Source organism: Cucurbita pepo, chromosome LG17 (assembly GCF_002806865.2).
Source record: "Cucurbita pepo subsp. pepo cultivar mu-cu-16 chromosome LG17, ASM280686v2, whole genome shotgun sequence".
NCBI lineage: Eukaryota > Viridiplantae > Streptophyta > Magnoliopsida > Cucurbitales > Cucurbitaceae > Cucurbita > Cucurbita pepo.
Genome location: NC_036654.1, coordinates 7,686,969 through 7,705,439, shown reverse-complemented (window position 1 = coordinate 7,705,439; position 18,471 = coordinate 7,686,969). Strand labels below are relative to the sequence as shown.

General features: G+C 40.1%; 3 protein-coding genes across 3 annotated transcripts; 2 read left to right on the top strand and 1 right to left on the bottom strand.

The window, feature by feature from the left end:
- Positions 1–475: 475 nt before the first annotated feature.
- Positions 476–3,140, top strand: LOC111778235 (phosphatidylinositol 4-kinase gamma 4-like). Its single transcript, XM_023657939.1, has 2 exons — positions 476–2,513; positions 2,609–3,140. The coding sequence occupies exons 1-2, from the start codon at positions 1,098–1,100 to the stop codon at positions 2,993–2,995; spliced, it is 1,803 nt and encodes a 600-aa protein (XP_023513707.1). The 5' UTR covers positions 476–1,097; the 3' UTR covers positions 2,996–3,140.
- Positions 3,141–4,544: 1,404 nt separating this feature from the next.
- LOC111778046 (E3 ubiquitin-protein ligase SINAT3-like) lies at positions 4,545–8,692 on the bottom strand. Its single transcript, XM_023657656.1, has 3 exons — positions 8,154–8,692; positions 5,201–5,587; positions 4,545–5,101 (listed from the first exon to the last, which is right to left on the bottom strand). Exons 1-3 carry the CDS (start codon positions 8,352–8,354, stop codon positions 4,772–4,774), a joined length of 918 nt encoding a protein of 305 aa, XP_023513424.1. The 5' UTR covers positions 8,355–8,692; the 3' UTR covers positions 4,545–4,771.
- A 5,259-nt stretch (positions 8,693–13,951) lies between these two features.
- On the top strand, positions 13,952–17,214 carry LOC111778089 (aluminum-activated malate transporter 10). Its single transcript, XM_023657733.1, has 6 exons — positions 13,952–14,279; positions 15,230–15,370; positions 15,464–15,736; positions 15,836–15,963; positions 16,567–16,710; positions 16,789–17,214. Exons 1-6 carry the CDS (start codon positions 13,952–13,954, stop codon positions 17,212–17,214), a joined length of 1,440 nt encoding a protein of 479 aa, XP_023513501.1.
- The last annotated feature ends 1,257 nt before the right edge of the window (positions 17,215–18,471 follow it).

Sequence of the window (18,471 nt, the reverse complement as noted above, 5' to 3'; positions counted from 1 at the left end):
TGTCGCTCGAAAAGCGCTACAAAATGAACTGTTGCTCCCTCAACGGATATAAGCGGGAATATTTGAATATTTGGTTAAAAATATTACTATAATATTATATAAATAAATAATTAAATTATTAAATCCATTTTAAACAATTAAATTTTAATTTACTTTTTATTAATTAATAAATATACTTTCCATTTTAGGGTTTTAACCATCCATTTAATAATTATCCAATAAATAAATTTAATAAAATTATAAAAATTCAATAATTAATTAGACATTTTATATTTTAAAAATTAAATAGGATGATATTAAATGATGTTTCATGTTCAGAAAATATATTAATATTTGTAAATAACACAAGAATAATTTTTTTTTTTTTTTTAATTACCAAATAAAAAACGTAATGAAGTTTTAGAATAAATTATATATATTAATTATGGAGAGAATTAAAGAGAAAAAAGAAAAGAAAAAAAAAAAATCTGAAAAAGTCAATATTCCGACGCGGCGCGTATAAATCTCCGATGTGTACCCGCGGCTTCATCTTCGATCGCCTTCAGTCCTGGTGTTCCACTAAGTCTCGTCTGTTCCCTAATTTTTCTGCATCAGTTTCTTCCGCATTGCCAATTTTCTATATTTGGATTCTGAAATTTAAACATCCCGATTTCTCCATTTCCCCTTTGGTTCTTCCTGCTCGGTTAGAATCCAATCCCCTTTTTTTTTTTCCACCTTAAATCTCCCATAGATTTCTTCTTCTGCTCCTCGGATCAATCGCCCTGATTTGTTGTCGTCAAGGCTACAGTTCCCCGAAGCCTCTCTCAGGGTTCGTGCGGAGTTTCATCATTTCCCTTGGATTCTGTGTAGTGGATTGGTAATTTTGTATTTCTTGATCCATTTTAGGCGGGAATGGATCGCTAGTCGTCGATTTTTCTTTTCAGTGCTTGTTTTCTTTTTCTTTTGAGTGGTCGATTTTTTCATTTCATCATCTTACTGTGCTGGTGATGGTCGCTGAATCTTGAACTGTGAATTTTTTTTAATGTAATTTCTTGGATCGTTTGTTCTTTGAATACCGAACCACTAATTTGGCTGTTTCATTTTCGTCCTCGTTGAAAATGTCGTCTATGGGTGTTATTGCTCTTTGTCCTGTTCAGAATGACCACTTATTTTCCCCTAATCGCTTAATTGCTCCATCGATTTTGGAATCTGATGAATCCATTTGGATATACGTTTCTGTTTCGGGCTCTATGAGTCCTATGCCCATCTTTGCATCGGAATCAATTGAATCTGTGAAGTTAAGGATCCAATCCTGCAAAGGATTTGTGGTGAAGAAACAAAAGTTAGTTTGTGGAGGTCGAGAATTGTCTCGAAATCGTTCGTTAGTTCGGGATTATGGTGTTACTGATGGTAATGTGTTGCATTTGGTGCTGAGGCTGTCTGATCTTCAGGTCATTAATGTCAAGACTTATTGTGGGAAGGAGTTTACCTTCCATGTCGAGCGCGATAGAGATATCGCTTATGTCAAAGAGAAGATCGGGAAGAAGGTAAAGGAATTTGTGGACACTGATGAGCATGAAGTAGTGTGTGGTGGAAGAGCTCTAGATGATCATAGCCTTGTAGCTGATATTTGTAATAGGAAGGATGCAGTCATACATTTGTTTGTTCGGAAGTCTGCGAAAGTTCGTGGCCGACCTGTTGATAAGAACTTTGAGCTCTCTATTGTGGCATCGAATTTCAAAGAAGAATGTAAATCTGAGTTTTCTAGGGGAAGTGATCAGAAGAAGAAATGCAATGAGGATACAAAAGTTTATACGACAAACTATGAATATGACAAAAAAATTGCACCAAGAAGGCCTTCTCCTAATGGAGGTAGCTTCATGGAGCCCATTGTCGTTAACCCGAAGATCGAAATACCAATACCGATCTGGGATATGCTGAACTCGACTATAGATGGTTTAGACCATGGGCATTTTCCAGTTAGGTCCTTGGAGGGAACTGGCGGAGCGTATCTAATGTTAGACTCATCAGGAAAGAAGTATGTGTCAGTTTTTAAGCCAATTGATGAGGAGCCAATGGCTGTGAACAATCCGCGAGGGCTTCCATTGTCGTTAGATGGCGAAGGGCTAAAGAAAGGAACCCGAGTTGGAGAAGGAGCATTCAGAGAAGTTGCAGCTTACATTTTAGATCATCCAGTAAGTGGACACCGTTCAATGTTCGGCGACGATAATGGCTTTGCTGGTGTTCCTCCTACAGTATTCGTCAAGTGCTTTCACGACGGGTTCAGCCAGAGCCATCGTAGCGAGAAATCGATTAAAATCGGTTCCCTGCAGATGTTCATGGAAAATAATGGTAGTTGTGAGGATTTTGGTGCTGGGGCTTTCCCTACTAAAGAGGTGCATAAAATCTCTGTTTTAGATATCAGATTGGCAAATGCAGATAGACATGCTGGAAACATTCTATTGGGAAAAGAAAGAGAAGGGGGTCGAACTGTGCTTATTCCGATCGACCATGGATACTGCTTGCCAACAAGCGTAAGTTTTCTCGACTCGTAGCCCGTAACTCGTAAACCGTGCATTGCATATGAATTGAACTGTTTGGTTTGTGTTGTGGTGTTGTGGTGTTGCAGTTTGAAGATTGTACATTTGAGTGGCTGTATTGGCCACAAGCCCAGCAACCATATGATGCAGAGACATTAGACTACATACAATCACTGGACGCAGAGGAAGATATTGGCCTTCTGAAGTTCCATGGATGGGAGCTGCCTCTTGAATGTGCTCGTACGCTTCGCATCTCGACCATGCTTTTGAAGAAAGGGGCAAAGAGAGGGCTCACGCCATTCGAGATCGGTAACATAATGTGTCGAGAAAACTTGACAAAGAAATCCGTGATCGAGGAGTGCGTGGAAGAAGCAATGGATTCTTTGCTTCCTGGTACAAGTGAAGCAACATTCCTTGAAACTGTATATGAAATAATAGATCACCGCCTGGATCTGATTGCTGCTTCATTGTCCTGACGGGGAAGGTTATAAAAAAAAAAGACCATTTTAGTAACAACTAATAATAGGTGTAATTAAATTTACAATATGTGGATAATGCACATATGATGTTAATGAAATATTATTACTATGTACCAACGACCGACAGGACTGTTTTCTGTTCTGTTTCTTCTTCTTTGTTTTGGCTGCTTAGAAGGATTGTCTGCGGCTTTGTCAATGGCAATTATTTGGAATGGCCGTCCTAATATTTTCTGCTTTGTATGCCTTCCTAAGCTCTTTTCCCTTGGGAGTTCAATAAATATCTTANTTTTTTTTTTTTTTTTTTTTTTTTTTTTTTTTTTTTTTTTTTTTTTATAATATTGTTTGTTTCATCATATGAATTATTAACCACACTGTTTCACCATTTGAATGATTGAAATGGTGCATGTTCACAACCTTATGCGATATGGTTTCTTTGTGAAAGTGTTGCCAGGCTTCAGGCTTCTATCTGCATTTAAATAGGGAATGGAAGAGAGAGCTAGAAGAGATTTCTATTCTTTAGCTGAATAGGGGTTCGTGGGGATAGACGTTTATGAGAATTCATTCTTAATGGGAGAATAGGGAGAAGAGAGAGTTAGAAGAACTTTCTCTTCGTTAGCTGAATAGGGGGATCGTTCGTTTATGAGAATTCATTCTTAATGGGAGAATAGGGAGAAGAGAGAGTTAGAAGAACTTTCTCTTCGTTAGCTGAAGAGGGGGATCGTGGAACGATCCAGATCCACCGCTAGCAGATATTGTCTTATTTGGGCTTTCCCTTGCGGGCTTCCCCTCAAGGCTTTAAAACGGTTGCTAGGGGAAGGTTTCCACACCCTTATAAATGGTGGTTTGTTCTCCTCCCCAGGAAAACAAGGAATGAAAGAGTAGGGTCCCCAGGAAAACAAGGAATGATAGAGTAGGGTCGTGTGGACTCATTCTGAACTGGAAAACAAGGAATGAAAGAGTGGTTTGTTCTCCTCCCCAACTCCTCCCAACCAATGTGGGACATCACAGATAGGGAATAGAGGTTCGTGGACTCTTCTAACTGGAAAACAAGGTATGAAAGAGTGGTTTGTTCTCCTCCCCGAAAACAAGGAATGAATGAGTGGTTTGTTCTCCTCCCCAACCAATCGTGTGGACTCTTCTAACTGGAAACTCCTCCCCAACCAATGTGGGACATCACAGATCGTGTGGACTCATTCTGAACTGGAAAACAAGGAATGAAAGAGAGAGAGAGAGTTGGAAGAGATTCTCTGTGTAGTTGAATAGAGGGACAAAGAATAGAGGTCCGTGAAAATTCATTTTGAACGAAAAACAGGGAATAGAAGAGAGGAAAGAAAGAAATTTTTCAGGAAATAGAAGAGAGAGCAGAAAGAGATTTCTCGGGAATTATAGCAGAGATGTTCCATTCCCCGTCCTAGGTGAGATGTCAGTTAGTATAGCAGATTTTGGCTATAGTTTATCAATCATTCGATGTTTTTAAGGTTTTTTTTTGTTTGTTATAATTAATGTTCCAAAAACAATGATCCTATGATGTTTAGAAGGTTCATCCTGTTTGCTTCTCAGCTGAACTTTTCTGCTCTTCTTTTCTTATTGGAAAAAGAACAACTAAGAACACAGTTTTCAAAACAAGCTTCAATGTTTAATGTTTGTAAGCTATTCCCAATTACAAGAACTTGTTGTCGAAGATGGTTTCAAGACCTTTGTGTACACTGTAATATTGATTGGACCCTCCAAGTTAGGATTGGCAAAGACTTATGAGCTGATTCAACAACAATATCACTGTTTATTTTGTTCTTTCCAAATCCGTCCCATGATCCGCAACTTCAGCTCTTTCCTTTCCCCGCCCGAGAAGAACAGTGCCATGTTTCGATGTATAATGAGGCCATCGTGGCTGTCTCGGACTTTCTTGTGGTTGTCCCGAATGCTTCGAGGGTTGCCTTCCCACGTTAGCTTCCTCCCATTCCCACCGACCTCGAGGCTGTAACTGTAGTTTCGGGCGTCTGTTTCGTCGCCCATGAATCGGAGAAACACCATGTAAACTGGTGCCATACCAAGCTGAAAGGCTTCAAAATGAAGACAGAAATACTGGTCAAAACAGTGGAAGACCTGCACAAAGGTGAAATAAGAGCCATCAACAGAAGCTCGTGTAAGAAGTAAGACGTGATCTTGGATATCGTCTCGTGTAATCGTTCAACAGATACTCACAGTTAACATCCATATAGCGTTTTCAACTTCACATGGATTAGCCTTTACGTAACGATGATTAAACGTGCATCCGGAATGCATATCGACTTTGTGATCGTCTCGAAGATGAGAAACAAGGAAAGGAATCTCCCCATCAACTGGACAGTCTGATCCAGCATAAGGGCAGGTATATGGTCTGAAGTAACAGGCAGATTCATGTTTTAGTTTACTATAGTACGGCAATATCTCCGAGCACCCGAACGTGCAGAATTTACAAGCCAGTTTAAGCGATTCGGCTATCTTTTCTAATGCTAGACATCTAATATCACCGAGCTCTTGTCTGCACGTCGGGCAACGGTTGTCTACCTTCGTTTTACACGAAGAGCAGAGGGTATGTCCATTGGGACACTGCACAAACAAAACAATAAGTTCACAACATTATTACTATGTGTCTTATAGAACAACAAAAAAAACATCCTGTAATAGCTCAAGTCCACCGCTCACAAATATTGTTTGCTTTGGCTCGTTACGTATCGCCGTCAGCCTCACGATCTTAAAACGCATTTGCTAGGGAGAGGTTTCCACACCCTTTAAGGAATGTTTCGTTCCCCTCTCTAACCAATATGGGATCTCACAATCCATTCCCCTTGGCGGCTCATTGTCCTCACTAACAAACAGCTCGGTATCTGACTTTGATACCATTTGTAACAGCCCAAGCCTACCGCTAGTTGATATTGTCCATTTTGACCCGTTACGTATCACTGTCATTCTTCATAAGGGTGTGGAAATCTCTCCCTAGTAGACGAATTTTAAAACCGTGAAGCTGAGGACGATACATAACAAGCTAAAGCGAACAATATCTGCTAGGCTTGTTACACGAGGTCACACAGAGGAGCCCCACTTCCCCAATGGAGGGTGTGGAAATCTCTCTCTAGTAGACGGATTTTAAAACCGTGAGACTGACAACGATACATAACAAGCCAAAGCGAACAATATCTGCTAGGCTTGTTACAAGAGGTCACACAGAGGAACCCCACTTCCCCAATGGAGAGTGTGGAAATCTCTCTCTAGTAGACGGATTCTAAAACCGTGAGGCTGACTACGATACATAACAAGCCAAAGCGAACAATATCTGCTAAGCTTATTACACGAGGTCACACAGAGGAACCCCACTCCCCCAAGGGAGGGTGGGAAAATCTCTCCCTAGTAGACGAATTTTAAAACCGTGAGGCTGACAACAATACATAACAAGCCAAAGTGAACAATATCTGCTAGGTTTGTTACACGAGGTCACACAGAGGAACCCCACTTCCCCAAGGGAGGGTGGGAAAATCTCTCCCTAGTAGACGAATTTTAAAACCGTGAGGCTGACAACAATACATAACAAGCCAAAGTGAACAATATCTGCTAGGTTTGTTACACGAGGTCACACAGAGGAACCCCACTTCCCCAAGGGAGGGTGGGAAAATCTCTCCCTAGTAGACGAATTTTAAAACCGTGAGGCTGACAACAATACATAACAAGCCAAAGTGAACAATATCTGCTAGGTTTGTTACACGAGGTCACACAGAGGAACCCCACTTCCCCAAGGGAGGGTGGGAAAATCTCTCCCTAGTAGACGAATTTTAAAACCGTGAGGCTGACAACGATACATAACAAGCCAAAGTGAACAATATCTGCTAGGCTTGTTACACGAGGTCACACAGAGGAACCCCACTTCCCCAATGGAGGGTGTGGAAATCTCTCTCTAGTAGACGGATTTTAGAACCGTGAGGCTGACAACGTTACACAACAAGCCAAAGTGAACAATATCTGCTAGGTTTGTTACACGAGGTCACACAGAGGAGCCCCACTTCCCCAATGGAGGGTGTGGAAATCTCTCTCTAGTAGACGGATTTTAAAACCGTGAGACTGACAACGATACATAACAAGCCAAAGCGAACAATATCTGCTAGGCTTGTTACAAGAGGTCACACAGAGGAACCCCACTTCCCCAATGGAGAGTGTGGAAATCTCTCTCTAGTAGACGGATTCTAAAACCGTGAGGCTGACTACGATACATAACAAGCCAAAGCGAACAATATCTGCTAAGCTTATTACACGAGGTCACACAGAGGAACCCCACTCCCCCAAGGGAGGGTGGGAAAATCTCTCCCTAGTAGACGAATTTTAAAACCGTGAGGCTGACAACAATACATAACAAGCCAAAGTGAACAATATCTGCTAGGTTTGTTACACGAGGTCACACAGAGGAACCCCACTTCCCCAAGGGAGGGTGGGAAAATCTCTCCCTAGTAGACGAATTTTAAAACCGTGAGGCTGACAACAATACATAACAAGCCAAAGTGAACAATATCTGCTAGGTTTGTTACACGAGGTCACACAGAGGAACCCCACTTCCCCAAGGGAGGGTGGGAAAATCTCTCCCTAGTAGACGAATTTCAAAACCGTGAGGCTGACAACGATACATAACAAGCCAAAGTGAACAATATCTGCTAGGCTTGTTACACGAGGTCACACAGAGGAACCCCACTTCCCCAATGGAGGGTGTGGAAATCTCTCTCTAGTAGACGGATTTTAAAACCGTGAGACTGACAACGATACATAACCAGCCAAAGCAAACAATATCTGCAAGGCTTGTTACACAAGAGGAACCCCACTTCCCCGATGGAGGGTGTGGAAATCTCTCTCTAGTAGACGGATTTTAAAACCGTGAGGCTGACGACGATACATAACAAGCCAAAGCATAGCAACAATTGTCTCTAAACAACAAAAAAAAGCTATTCATTTTGCAAATGAGTATATGCAACAGCAAGGGTTTAACTAACAATTGATACTCATTTCATGAACCAAAGGCCTCATTAAACAGAACATTTCTCTAACAACAAACCCACAACTTCAGCATAATCAAACAGATCAGAAACCACAAACACCAAACGAATTGAAACAAAAACAGCAACGAACTTGAAGGAACCTGATGAATTGGAGGATACATAGAATTAGTGCAGACAGGACATTCCAGCAGCTCGTGGACACTTGTAGTGGTCGGATTGTCGTTATTGCTGATCCGAGGCTTGGAAATCGACGGAAACTGACAGTGACATTGAAGGGTCTTGTCCTCCTCGTTCATCACGTCCATGGACGGCGGCGCGCGTTCGAGGCCATCCAACTCCATTTTCGCAAAATAATAAGCCTCTCCGACTTGGAATGATTAATGATTCCGCTCCGACAATCGGAAGAACATCAGAATCCATTCATGGGTTTTGATGGGTCAGATGATTCCGCCATTAATATCGCCGGCTTGACGGAATCTGAAGAATGATCGGAAAAATGTTTGAAAATTGTTGATCGGAGGGCTCAAATGGGCGGTTTTGAGATCGGAGAAATTGAGACAGGGGAAATTTATTAATAAGAAAACGAGAAATTCGTTAAAAATCGAAGGGGTTTTTTCTTTTCCCTTCCTTTTTCAGACCCAATTTCGGATGGGTCGACACGACAGACAGAAATGTCGAGGTGGATCGGTTATAGATGAAGAAAGTTCCTTGTTCGTGAGCTGTTCCTGTCCTTGTCCCTTCTTATTAAACCATAATTAAAAAAAACACAAAAAAAATGTCCATATGTTATCTATTAAATTATATTTATATTTATTAAAATAATTATGTATCTTATGATTCTTAAAATTTATCAAAAAATATATATATAGAAATTAAGTTCCGTTCGCCCATATATATCTCTTTAATGTTTTGTGATACTATCTCGAGTCTCGAGATGTCATTGGTCTTCATTGCTCGCTCAAATATTTTCACTGAGAATCGATCCATGAGTTAATTTCATAATTCAGACATCTCAAATAAGCGTTCGTCAGAGTATTATTAAGGTATCATTTGAGGATGGCACCTAGCTCTGATTGATTTTTTCCCTCGGGGTCTTATAATGATCTTGCATCCCAACAATTCTTCCCTCGAACAAACTCTATCTATAGAGTCTCCCCTTCATCGAGGTTCGACTCTTTCTTTAGGGACCTCAAACAACCACAACTCTAAGTAATGGTACGAGATATTGTCCACTTTGAACATAAGCTCTCGTACCTTTACTTTTGGTTTTCTCGACAACTCAAACATGAAAAAAAAACGACAACCAGAAATGGTGGAAGAACAAAAGTGTTCAAAAGTAAAAGATAAAAGGTCGGTTATTGTTGGAAAAACGGTAAATCACTAAGCTTTTTAAGCTTTTATCATCGATGCTTATGTGTTCTTCCTAACGTTATTTCTTAGCAATATACTCAAATGAGTGAATGAGATTGATGACTTATGTCTTAACTTAGCTCACATGCATAGGATCCTATGAACGATGTTGTCTAACTCAGCTCACATGTATAGGATCCTACGAACGATATTGTCTAACCCACATCACAATTATTGTCGTGTCCTTTTCTTCTTATGAAAGCTACTTTTTTTCATTCCTTTTCGTTTTACGAGTTTCTTCTACGAACTGTCATTTAACTTTCGAACCCCTTTTCCATAGCCATGCAACTCATAGTAAATTATCGATCCGATATTTTGGGTTCGGTTGAAAATATCATCAAACCGTAAACGAACCCAACCCAACATCTCATTGTTCTTGTCATAGAAAATGGCTTGTTCATTGAGTTCATATTCAAAGTTCGAATTCGAGGTCTCCGAATTTGACCCGAAACTCGTCCACAATAGATGTAGTTGCAACAACAAATACTGGGTCTGGCAGTCGCCCGACTCCTACTACATTGTTGCAACTTCCACTCAGAAGGACGAGAACCGATCAAGTTAGTCGTGCACGTTGTTTGAGCCCATCTATGATGCTGACCATGAAGCCTACTGTTTTCGCCACGTGCAGACATATTGGTCGTTATTTGCAATTCTCTGGAACAGATCTTGAACATCCTTCCCTTATCCATGAAATTTTTCCTGGAATGATGGAACTATTCGTATCAAGAATGTCGGATGCAAAATGTTCTGGATTCATGATCCTAATTGGAAGGGATGGACATGCCACTTTACTCAACCTTAAATCGTAATAGAATTCACGAGCTCGTTCTTTGTTGTAATCTCGACCAATACTCTAAGATTTCGAGTACTATGAGTGGTTATAAGAATTGGTGTACGTTCTCAACCTTATGGTTTTAAAACGCGTTTGTTAGGGAGAGATTTTCACACTCTTATAAGAAATGCCCGTTCTCCTCTTCAATTGATTTGAGATCTCTCAATCCACCCCCCTAACGTCCTCGCTGACTGCCCGGTGGCTGGCTCTGATACCAATGTAACAGCCCACCGCTAGTAGATATTGTCTGTTTTGGCCCACAGGCTCACGGTTTTAAAACACATTTGTTAGGAAGAGGTTTCCACTCTTATTAAGGAATGTTTCGTTTCCCTTTTCAACCGATGTGGGATCTCTCGATATTAGACATGAGGAGTCTAAAATCATGCACGTTCGGATCTATTTAGATTTTCGTAACCTCATAGCTCGTATATGCACTTGTCTCGACAACAAGTTCAAGTTCCATTAGAAGAAAAAAAAAAAGAGTAGCATGATTATACAAAAAAATACTCGGTAAATAGCAAGATTGTAAGCTCTTAAATCGTTCTTAAATCTTATGTTAATCATTTATTTTGTATCACTCGTATGTCTAATTTCATACCGAAATATCGCCTGTCTAAGTCATAGACTCTCCTAAATTTGAAATAGAAAATATCATACTATTATAAGAATATATATATTATATTTGTTCTCTTAGCACGTTATGTCTGTTAATATTATAGCTCGAAACTCTCAAAGGTATGATTCCGAATAACATGACAACTATTATTAATCAGACTCGAACAAACCTAACATGAATATTATAATATACTATCCAACCCTTTTATTATTTTTAATGGAAAAAATCACAGAATCCAAACTCGTGGTGTTCAAACTTTCATATATTTTAAGATGAACGTTAGGTATCACCTAACTCGGAGTTCAAATGCTGATGTTCATTGTGTGATATTTTTGTGGTCGGCCCACGTCACCAAATAATTCTTTGTTTTTTTGGCTTGTCGATGTGGTTGGATTATGAAGTGGACCCGAATATTTGATGTACAATATACACTTAATAAAACGTCTAATTTGATTTGATTTATACCTAAAACTTTATATTATTTTTTTGCTATAAACTTTTGATTTCATCGGAGAAAAACTAAACACTACTTATAAGAGCATGAAGTGGACTCGAACATGTTTTAGAATTATGAAGCTGACGACTATAAGTAACGGACAAAAAGGACAATATCGAACTAGATTACAAATTTGTTTATTAAGGTTGTTTGGATGAGTATTTATGTTTCTTGTTTTACTAAGAAAGAATTAGAAACACGACCGTAAAGTAGCCGCTGACAGTCCCACCGTTGCTTGTTCTTGTCCTTCTCCGGTGACAACACGTACAAGCAGCATGTTCCTTCTTCAACGGTGTGTGAGTTTCCTCTAGCGTTTCTTCCTTCTCTTGTCGACATAAGGTCAGTGCGTGAACCCTTTGCGACCGTGCTTATAAGCCCATGATCAACTTTTTAATAGCCGATGTGGGACTCCTCGGCTCGACCTTTTCGAGCTCTTATAAGCCCTAGTCGGTGGGTGAGTGATTACTCGAAAGCATTAAAGAAAGGGAAAAAAGAGAGAGGATTGTAAGTGGTAATTGAGGCAACATATCTGAAATAATTTATAATGTGATAGTTGAGGTCTCTTTTCAAAGTGCTTATACTTTTAAGGAACATTATTCACACAAGAAAGTGGCATCATCAAAGTGCTTTCACTTCACTTTCTTCAATCTAATCATCAACTACTACTACTACTACCCATTACCCATTACCCATTTAAATCAGTTAAAGATCATTCATGACCTAATTCTCATCACCTAATCACCTTTAATGTTTCACCCATGCAACCACATGTCATAGCTAATACGAGTTAAATGAACGATGTAATATACCCATTAAACAAAAAGAGAAGGGAACGAAACATTTCTTATAAGCGTGTGAAAGTTTTTCCCTAGTGGATGCGTTTTAGAATCGTGAGACTGACGGTGTTACGTAATGGGCCAAAACGAACAATATTTGCTAGCGGTAGACTTGGACTGTTACAAATGGTATTAGAGCCAAACAGCGAGGACGTTGGGCCCCCAAGCGGGGTGGATTGTGAGATTCCACATGAGTTGGAGAGGGGAAACGAAGTATCCCTTGTAAGGGTGTGGAAATTTCTCCCTAGTAGACACGTTTTAGAACCATGAGACTAACGGTGATATGTATCGGGCCAAAACGGATAATATCTATTAGTGGTGGGCTTGGACTGTTACAAATGGTATTAGAGCCAAACGCCGGCCGGTGTGCTAGTGAGGACACTGGGCTTCCAAACAGGTGTGAATTGTTAGATCCCACATGGGTTGGAGAGGGAAACGAAGCTTATAAGGGTGTGAAAACCTCTCCCTAGTAGATGCGTTTTAGAATCGTGAGGCTGACAACAATACGTAACGGGTCAAAGCAGACGATATCTACTAGTGGTGTGTTACAAATGATATTAGAGCCAAATACCAGGCAGTGTGTCAATGAGGACTTTGGACTCCCAAGCGAGGTGAATTGTGAGATTCCACATGGATTGGAGAGTAGAAGGGTATGAAAACTTATCCCTAGTAGATCCATTTTAGAATCGTGAGACTAACGGCGATATGTAACGGGCCAAAAAGCAGACGATATCTACTAGTGATGTGTTACAAATGGTATTAGAGCCAAAAACTGATCATTGTGCCAGTGAGAACGCTCGGCTCCCAAGCGGCGTGGATTGTGAGATCCCACATGGGTTGGAGAGGGAAACGAAGTATCTCTTATAAGGGTGTGGAAACCTCTCCCTAGTAGACGTGTCTAAAGCGGTGAGGCTGACAACGATACATAACGAGCCAAAACGGACAATATCTACTAGCAATGAGTTTGGACTGTTACCTACGTACATGGTATTATAGCACGTGCAAGATACTATGCTTTTGACGCAAAGTTGTTCGTTTCACTAATAGTATCGTTCTACATTTTTAATCTCTTACCTCCATTAGATAGATAAATGATATTTTACTCGGTTATTTTATTAACAACGCACAACATACGATAAAATCAGTACGAACAACGCCTATAGAAAGGTAAAAAATGAATAACGAGAAGACATTTAAGAACGATAATCATGATATTAAAAATTTGGATGATAATACCCTTATTGGGACCTAATAAAACCCTTTAAAATTTAGGTGGGTGACAGGCAAACCCAAGCGTGCAAGTTAACCTTAATTTAAGCATGGATAGAAAGTTAGGCCTTTAGGCAATAATTTAAACAAAAACCAAACAAATCATCTGTTGATATTACAAATCTAAGCCCCAAAAATCTCCATTTGTCAATCATTGTTCATCACACAAATCTTTTTCTCCACAATAAATTCAATTTCCTTTAGAGTTAATGGGTTTTTCTCTGTTTCCATTGCCACCACATAACCCACTAAGTGTATTACTACTACTCCAAATTGTGCATCAAACCCACCATTTATAACAAAGTTTTGGATACAAATTTTTTATTCTCCAATGTCCTAACTTCCAATTCATAGGCTTTTGGAAAGAAAGGTAAGAGTTGAAGTGACTATTTATGTATGCATATAAGGTTTGTGGTGAGGTCCAAGAGGGAGGCTAAGAAAAGTGGCCAAAGTTGTTGTTGTTGTTGTTGTGTTCAGCAATGGCATCAGGAGGAAGCTTGGAGTGGCGGGTGAATGTGGGTGATGGAGCAACGGAGGTTCTGAGGCCAGAGGGCTCATTTGTGGGCAGAATGGTGATGGGGGTGAAGGGCTTTGTTTGGGGATTGTTTGTGAAGGGTTGGATGTTCTTGGAAAAGGCTTGGGGCATAGCTAACTCTGAGCCTAAGAAGGCTGTTCATGGCCTTAAAGTGGGGTTGGCTCTCTCCATTGTGTCTGTCTTTTACTATATGAGACCTTTGTATGAAGGGATTGGAGGGAATGCTATGTGGGCTATTATGACTGTTGTTGTCACTTTTGAATCCACTGTGGGTTAGTTCTTCAAATCCCCTTTTGTTCNTTTTTTTTTTTTTTTTTTTTGGTTACTTTGAGATCTCACGTCGGTTGGAGAGGGAATGAAGCGTTTCTTATATGGGTGTGGAAATCTCTCCCTAGTAGATATGAGCTGACGGCGATACGTAATGGGTCAAAGTGGATGATATTTGTTAGCGGTGGACTTGGGCTGGTACAAATGGTATCAGAGTTAGACAACGGGTGGTGTGCCAACGAGGATGCTGGACCCTCAAGAGGGGTGGATTGTGAGATCCCACATCAGTTGGAGAGAAGAACGAAGCATTCTTTATAAGGGTGTGGAAATTTCTTCCTCTAGACGTGTTTTAAAACTGTGAGGCTGATGATGATACGTAACGAGCCGAAGCGGACAATATCTGCTAGCGGTGAGCTTGGACTGTTGTAAATGGTATCAGAGCCAGACACCGGGTGGTATGCCAGCAAGGATGTTGGGACCCTAAGAGGGGTGGATTGTGAGATCTCACATTAGTTGTTGGAGAGAGAAACAAAGCATTCCTTATAAGGGTGTGGAAACCTCTTCCGAGTAGATGTGTTTTAAAACAGTGAGCTAACGACGATACGTAACAGGCCAAAGCGAACAGTATACACTAGCGGGGGGCTTGAGCTGTTACAAATGGTATAAGAGCCAGATACTGGGCGGTGTGCCAGAGAGGACGTTGGGCCCCCAAGAGGGGTGGATTGTGAGATCTCACATCGGTTGGAGAGGAAAACGAAGCATTCCTTATAAGGGTGTGGAAACTTCTTTCCCTTACAAGGGTGTGGAAACTTCTTTCTAGTCGACACGTTTTAAAACCGTGAGACTGATAACGTAACGAGTCAAAGCGTACAAATTATCTCCATCATGATTGGAAACACCCGTCATAATTATTAATACGTCGATTATAACGATCGATAATTGCTCTATTTTGCAGGCGCAACGTTTTACAAATGTGTAAATAGGGTAATAGGGACTTCACTTGCTGGTGGTTTGGGCATTGGAGTTCATTGGGTGGCAGCTGAGTCAGGCGATAGATTTGAACCAATAGTCCTTGGAATCTCCCTTTTTCTTTTAGGTAATCATTATTGACTCAATCATTTGGTCTCTAAAAGCTTTCACTAATTCCATCACCAACTCTCTTATTGGCTCTATGTTCCCATGCATGCAGCCTCAGCCACCACCTTCTCTCGCTTCATACCATCGATAAAAACAAAATTCGACTACGGCGCCATGATCTTCATCCTCACCTTCTGCTTAGTTTCGATCTCGAGTTATCGAGTCGATAAGCTGTTCGAGCTTGCTCATACCAGGCTCACCACCATCGCCATCGGGACGTCGCTGTGTATTATCGTCAGCATGCTTTTCTGCCCCATGTGGGCTGGCAGTCAGCTTCATAGCCTTGTCTTCCGCAACTTGGATAAGCTTGCGGATGGCTTGGATGGTAAATATCTCTCGTCTTCATTCATACTATTCGTTTCGGTGTGCTTCGATCGAGGGTTTAGGTTCTAATCACTTAACCCGTCTTTTGTTTTCAATTTAGGTTGTCTTTCGGAATACTTCAAGAACGTTGATGATCCCGAGATGGAAAATGAAGATCAAGAGTGTCATGATTCGAAAGCTCAAAGCTATAAATGTGTGCTCAATTCAAAGGCATCGGAGGAGTCAATGGTAAGCAAATAGATACCATTGTTGTTTGTTAGAAATCACGAACCTCTGCAGTTCTATCATATTGTCTACTTTGAGTATAAACTCTCGTGGTTTTGCTTTTGGTTTCCCCAAAATGTCTCATACCAATGGAGACAGTGTTCCTTGCTTATAAAACCATGATCATCCCGTTAACTAGCCAATGTGGAACTCTCTCCAGCAATCCTCAACAATCCTCCTCTCAAACAAAGTACACCATAGAGCCTCTCCTGAGACATATGGAGCCCTCGAACAACCTCCCCTTAATCAAAGCTGGACTCCTCTAGAGCCCTCGAATAAAGTACACCCTTTGTTCGATACTTGAGTCACTTTTAACTATACCCTTCAAGGCTCACAACTTCTTTGCTCGATATTCGAGGTTTCTATTGACATGACTAAGTTAAGGGCATAGCTCTGATACCATGTTAGAAATCACGAACCTCCACAATGATATGATATTATCCACCTTGAGCATAAACTCTTCAAAGACCTCGTACCAATAGAGATATAAACTCATGATCAATCCCTTAATTAGCCGACGTGGGATTCCTCTCTCAACAATCCTGAACACTGTTTTCATATTTGCAGGCAAATTTTGCAAGATGGGAACCGGCACATGGGCGTTTCGGGTTCCGACATCCATGGAAAAAATATCTCGAGGTCGGAGTAGCAATGCGCAAATGTGCATATTGCATTGAGGCTCTTCATGATTGCCTAAACTCAGAGATAAAGGTGCTTAAAACTCCAATTGATAGCCTCTTCATAATGCAATATTTGATCTAATTCACTTGTTTTTGGATGATCATGCAGGCACCAAACTCATTAAAATTGCTTCTACTTGAGCCATGCAAGGCACTAAGCACCTCTTCTTCCAAAGTGTTGAAGGAGCTATCTATTGTAATCAAGACAATGAAGAAATCAACAAAGATTGATTTGGAAGTGTCAGATATGAACATTGCTGTTCAAGAGCTTCAAGCTGCCATAGCTTCATTTCCAAGCACTCAAACAGCCAATGAAGAACATGAAGCTGCAACAATTCCACCTCTAATGGAGCTGCTTCCACTGGCTACATTGGTGTCATTGTTGATTGAAACGGCGTCAAGAATCGAACATGTCGTGAACGCGGTCGAGACGTTAGCAAACGTTGCTAATTTCGACTCGGAAGAGGAGAAGAAAAGGTCGTGTTTAGATAACAATGATCATCATGTTGCCATGAGAGTCTTTCCTGAGGCTTGAGTTCATTAGATCATTAAAATGGTTGGTTACATATATATATATATATATATATATATATATATCATATCTCCTTTTTAAATAACATTATGACTATACACTGTATAGAGTCTCACATACCCTTTGTACCATTTTACATGTCCTCAAAGAACGCTGATGAATATTTACTATTACCATATGATATGAACAAACATCTCAAACTTTTGATCTTGAGTTATTCAACAAATGAAAGGAGAGATCGATCATCGATCATCGATCATGGTGTTCTATAAGTTTCAACGGGACCTATTACACGATTCATGGCTGAAAAGATTCAACAATCGTTCATTCTTCATCTACAAAATTGGATAGGCTTGATTCAACCTCCATTTCATATGTTACAAGCTGACTCGAGTGAGGAAGAACCATTTAGAGATTTGGTAGTCAACATTTACAGGGTTGGAGCGGAACCGGGGTTGACATAATCCTAACTTATTATAATCAACATTTAAAGGGTAGTACGAAGTTATCAAACTTGTCAATCATGACACTAACTTCTTTTGGGGAAGATTTGAAGGGTTAGAAGTTTTTTTTAGATTATAAATACCCACAAAATTGGATGGTTGGGTTGGGCTGAGGATTAAGATTACCTTATCCAGAAAGAAATACGATAAAAGATGGTTTTTTCCCACTTTATGTCAAGAGGCGATATGATGTAGTAGATTAGATGAATGTTGTTAATGACCTCGTACAAAAAAAACGATCAATTTGTTGTAAGTTATCATGAAGAATAGGTTCATGCATCTCCTATGCATGTATTGTCATTTATCGTGATTCATAACTCTCATTTAGTTCATAACTTTTTTGGTTCATATTCTCATTTATTTGAATCATGTTTGAGAATTAGTATTGCTATGTGTATATAAAGAAACGTCTAGCATTTTTTTGAGGTGTGGAGTCATTGTTCTTTTGTATTGCCTACAAGTAATTGGGAGAAAGTTTATAGTGTAAAAATGTAAGAGATACACTTGTAAACACTTTAGTTATAGTGATTGGCTACCGTCTATAGATGTAAGAGAATTTCTTCTCTCCGAACCACGTTCTTTGTGTTACAACACTTTAGTTATAGTGATTGGCTACCGTCTATAGACGTAGGAGAATTTCTTCTCTCCGAACCACGTTCTTTGCGTCTCTTTGTTTAATTTTTGTTTGTTGGGGTGTGAGTGGGACTAATCTTACCTCCGCTTCCACTACAATAATTGGGTATCAAACCATTTTTGG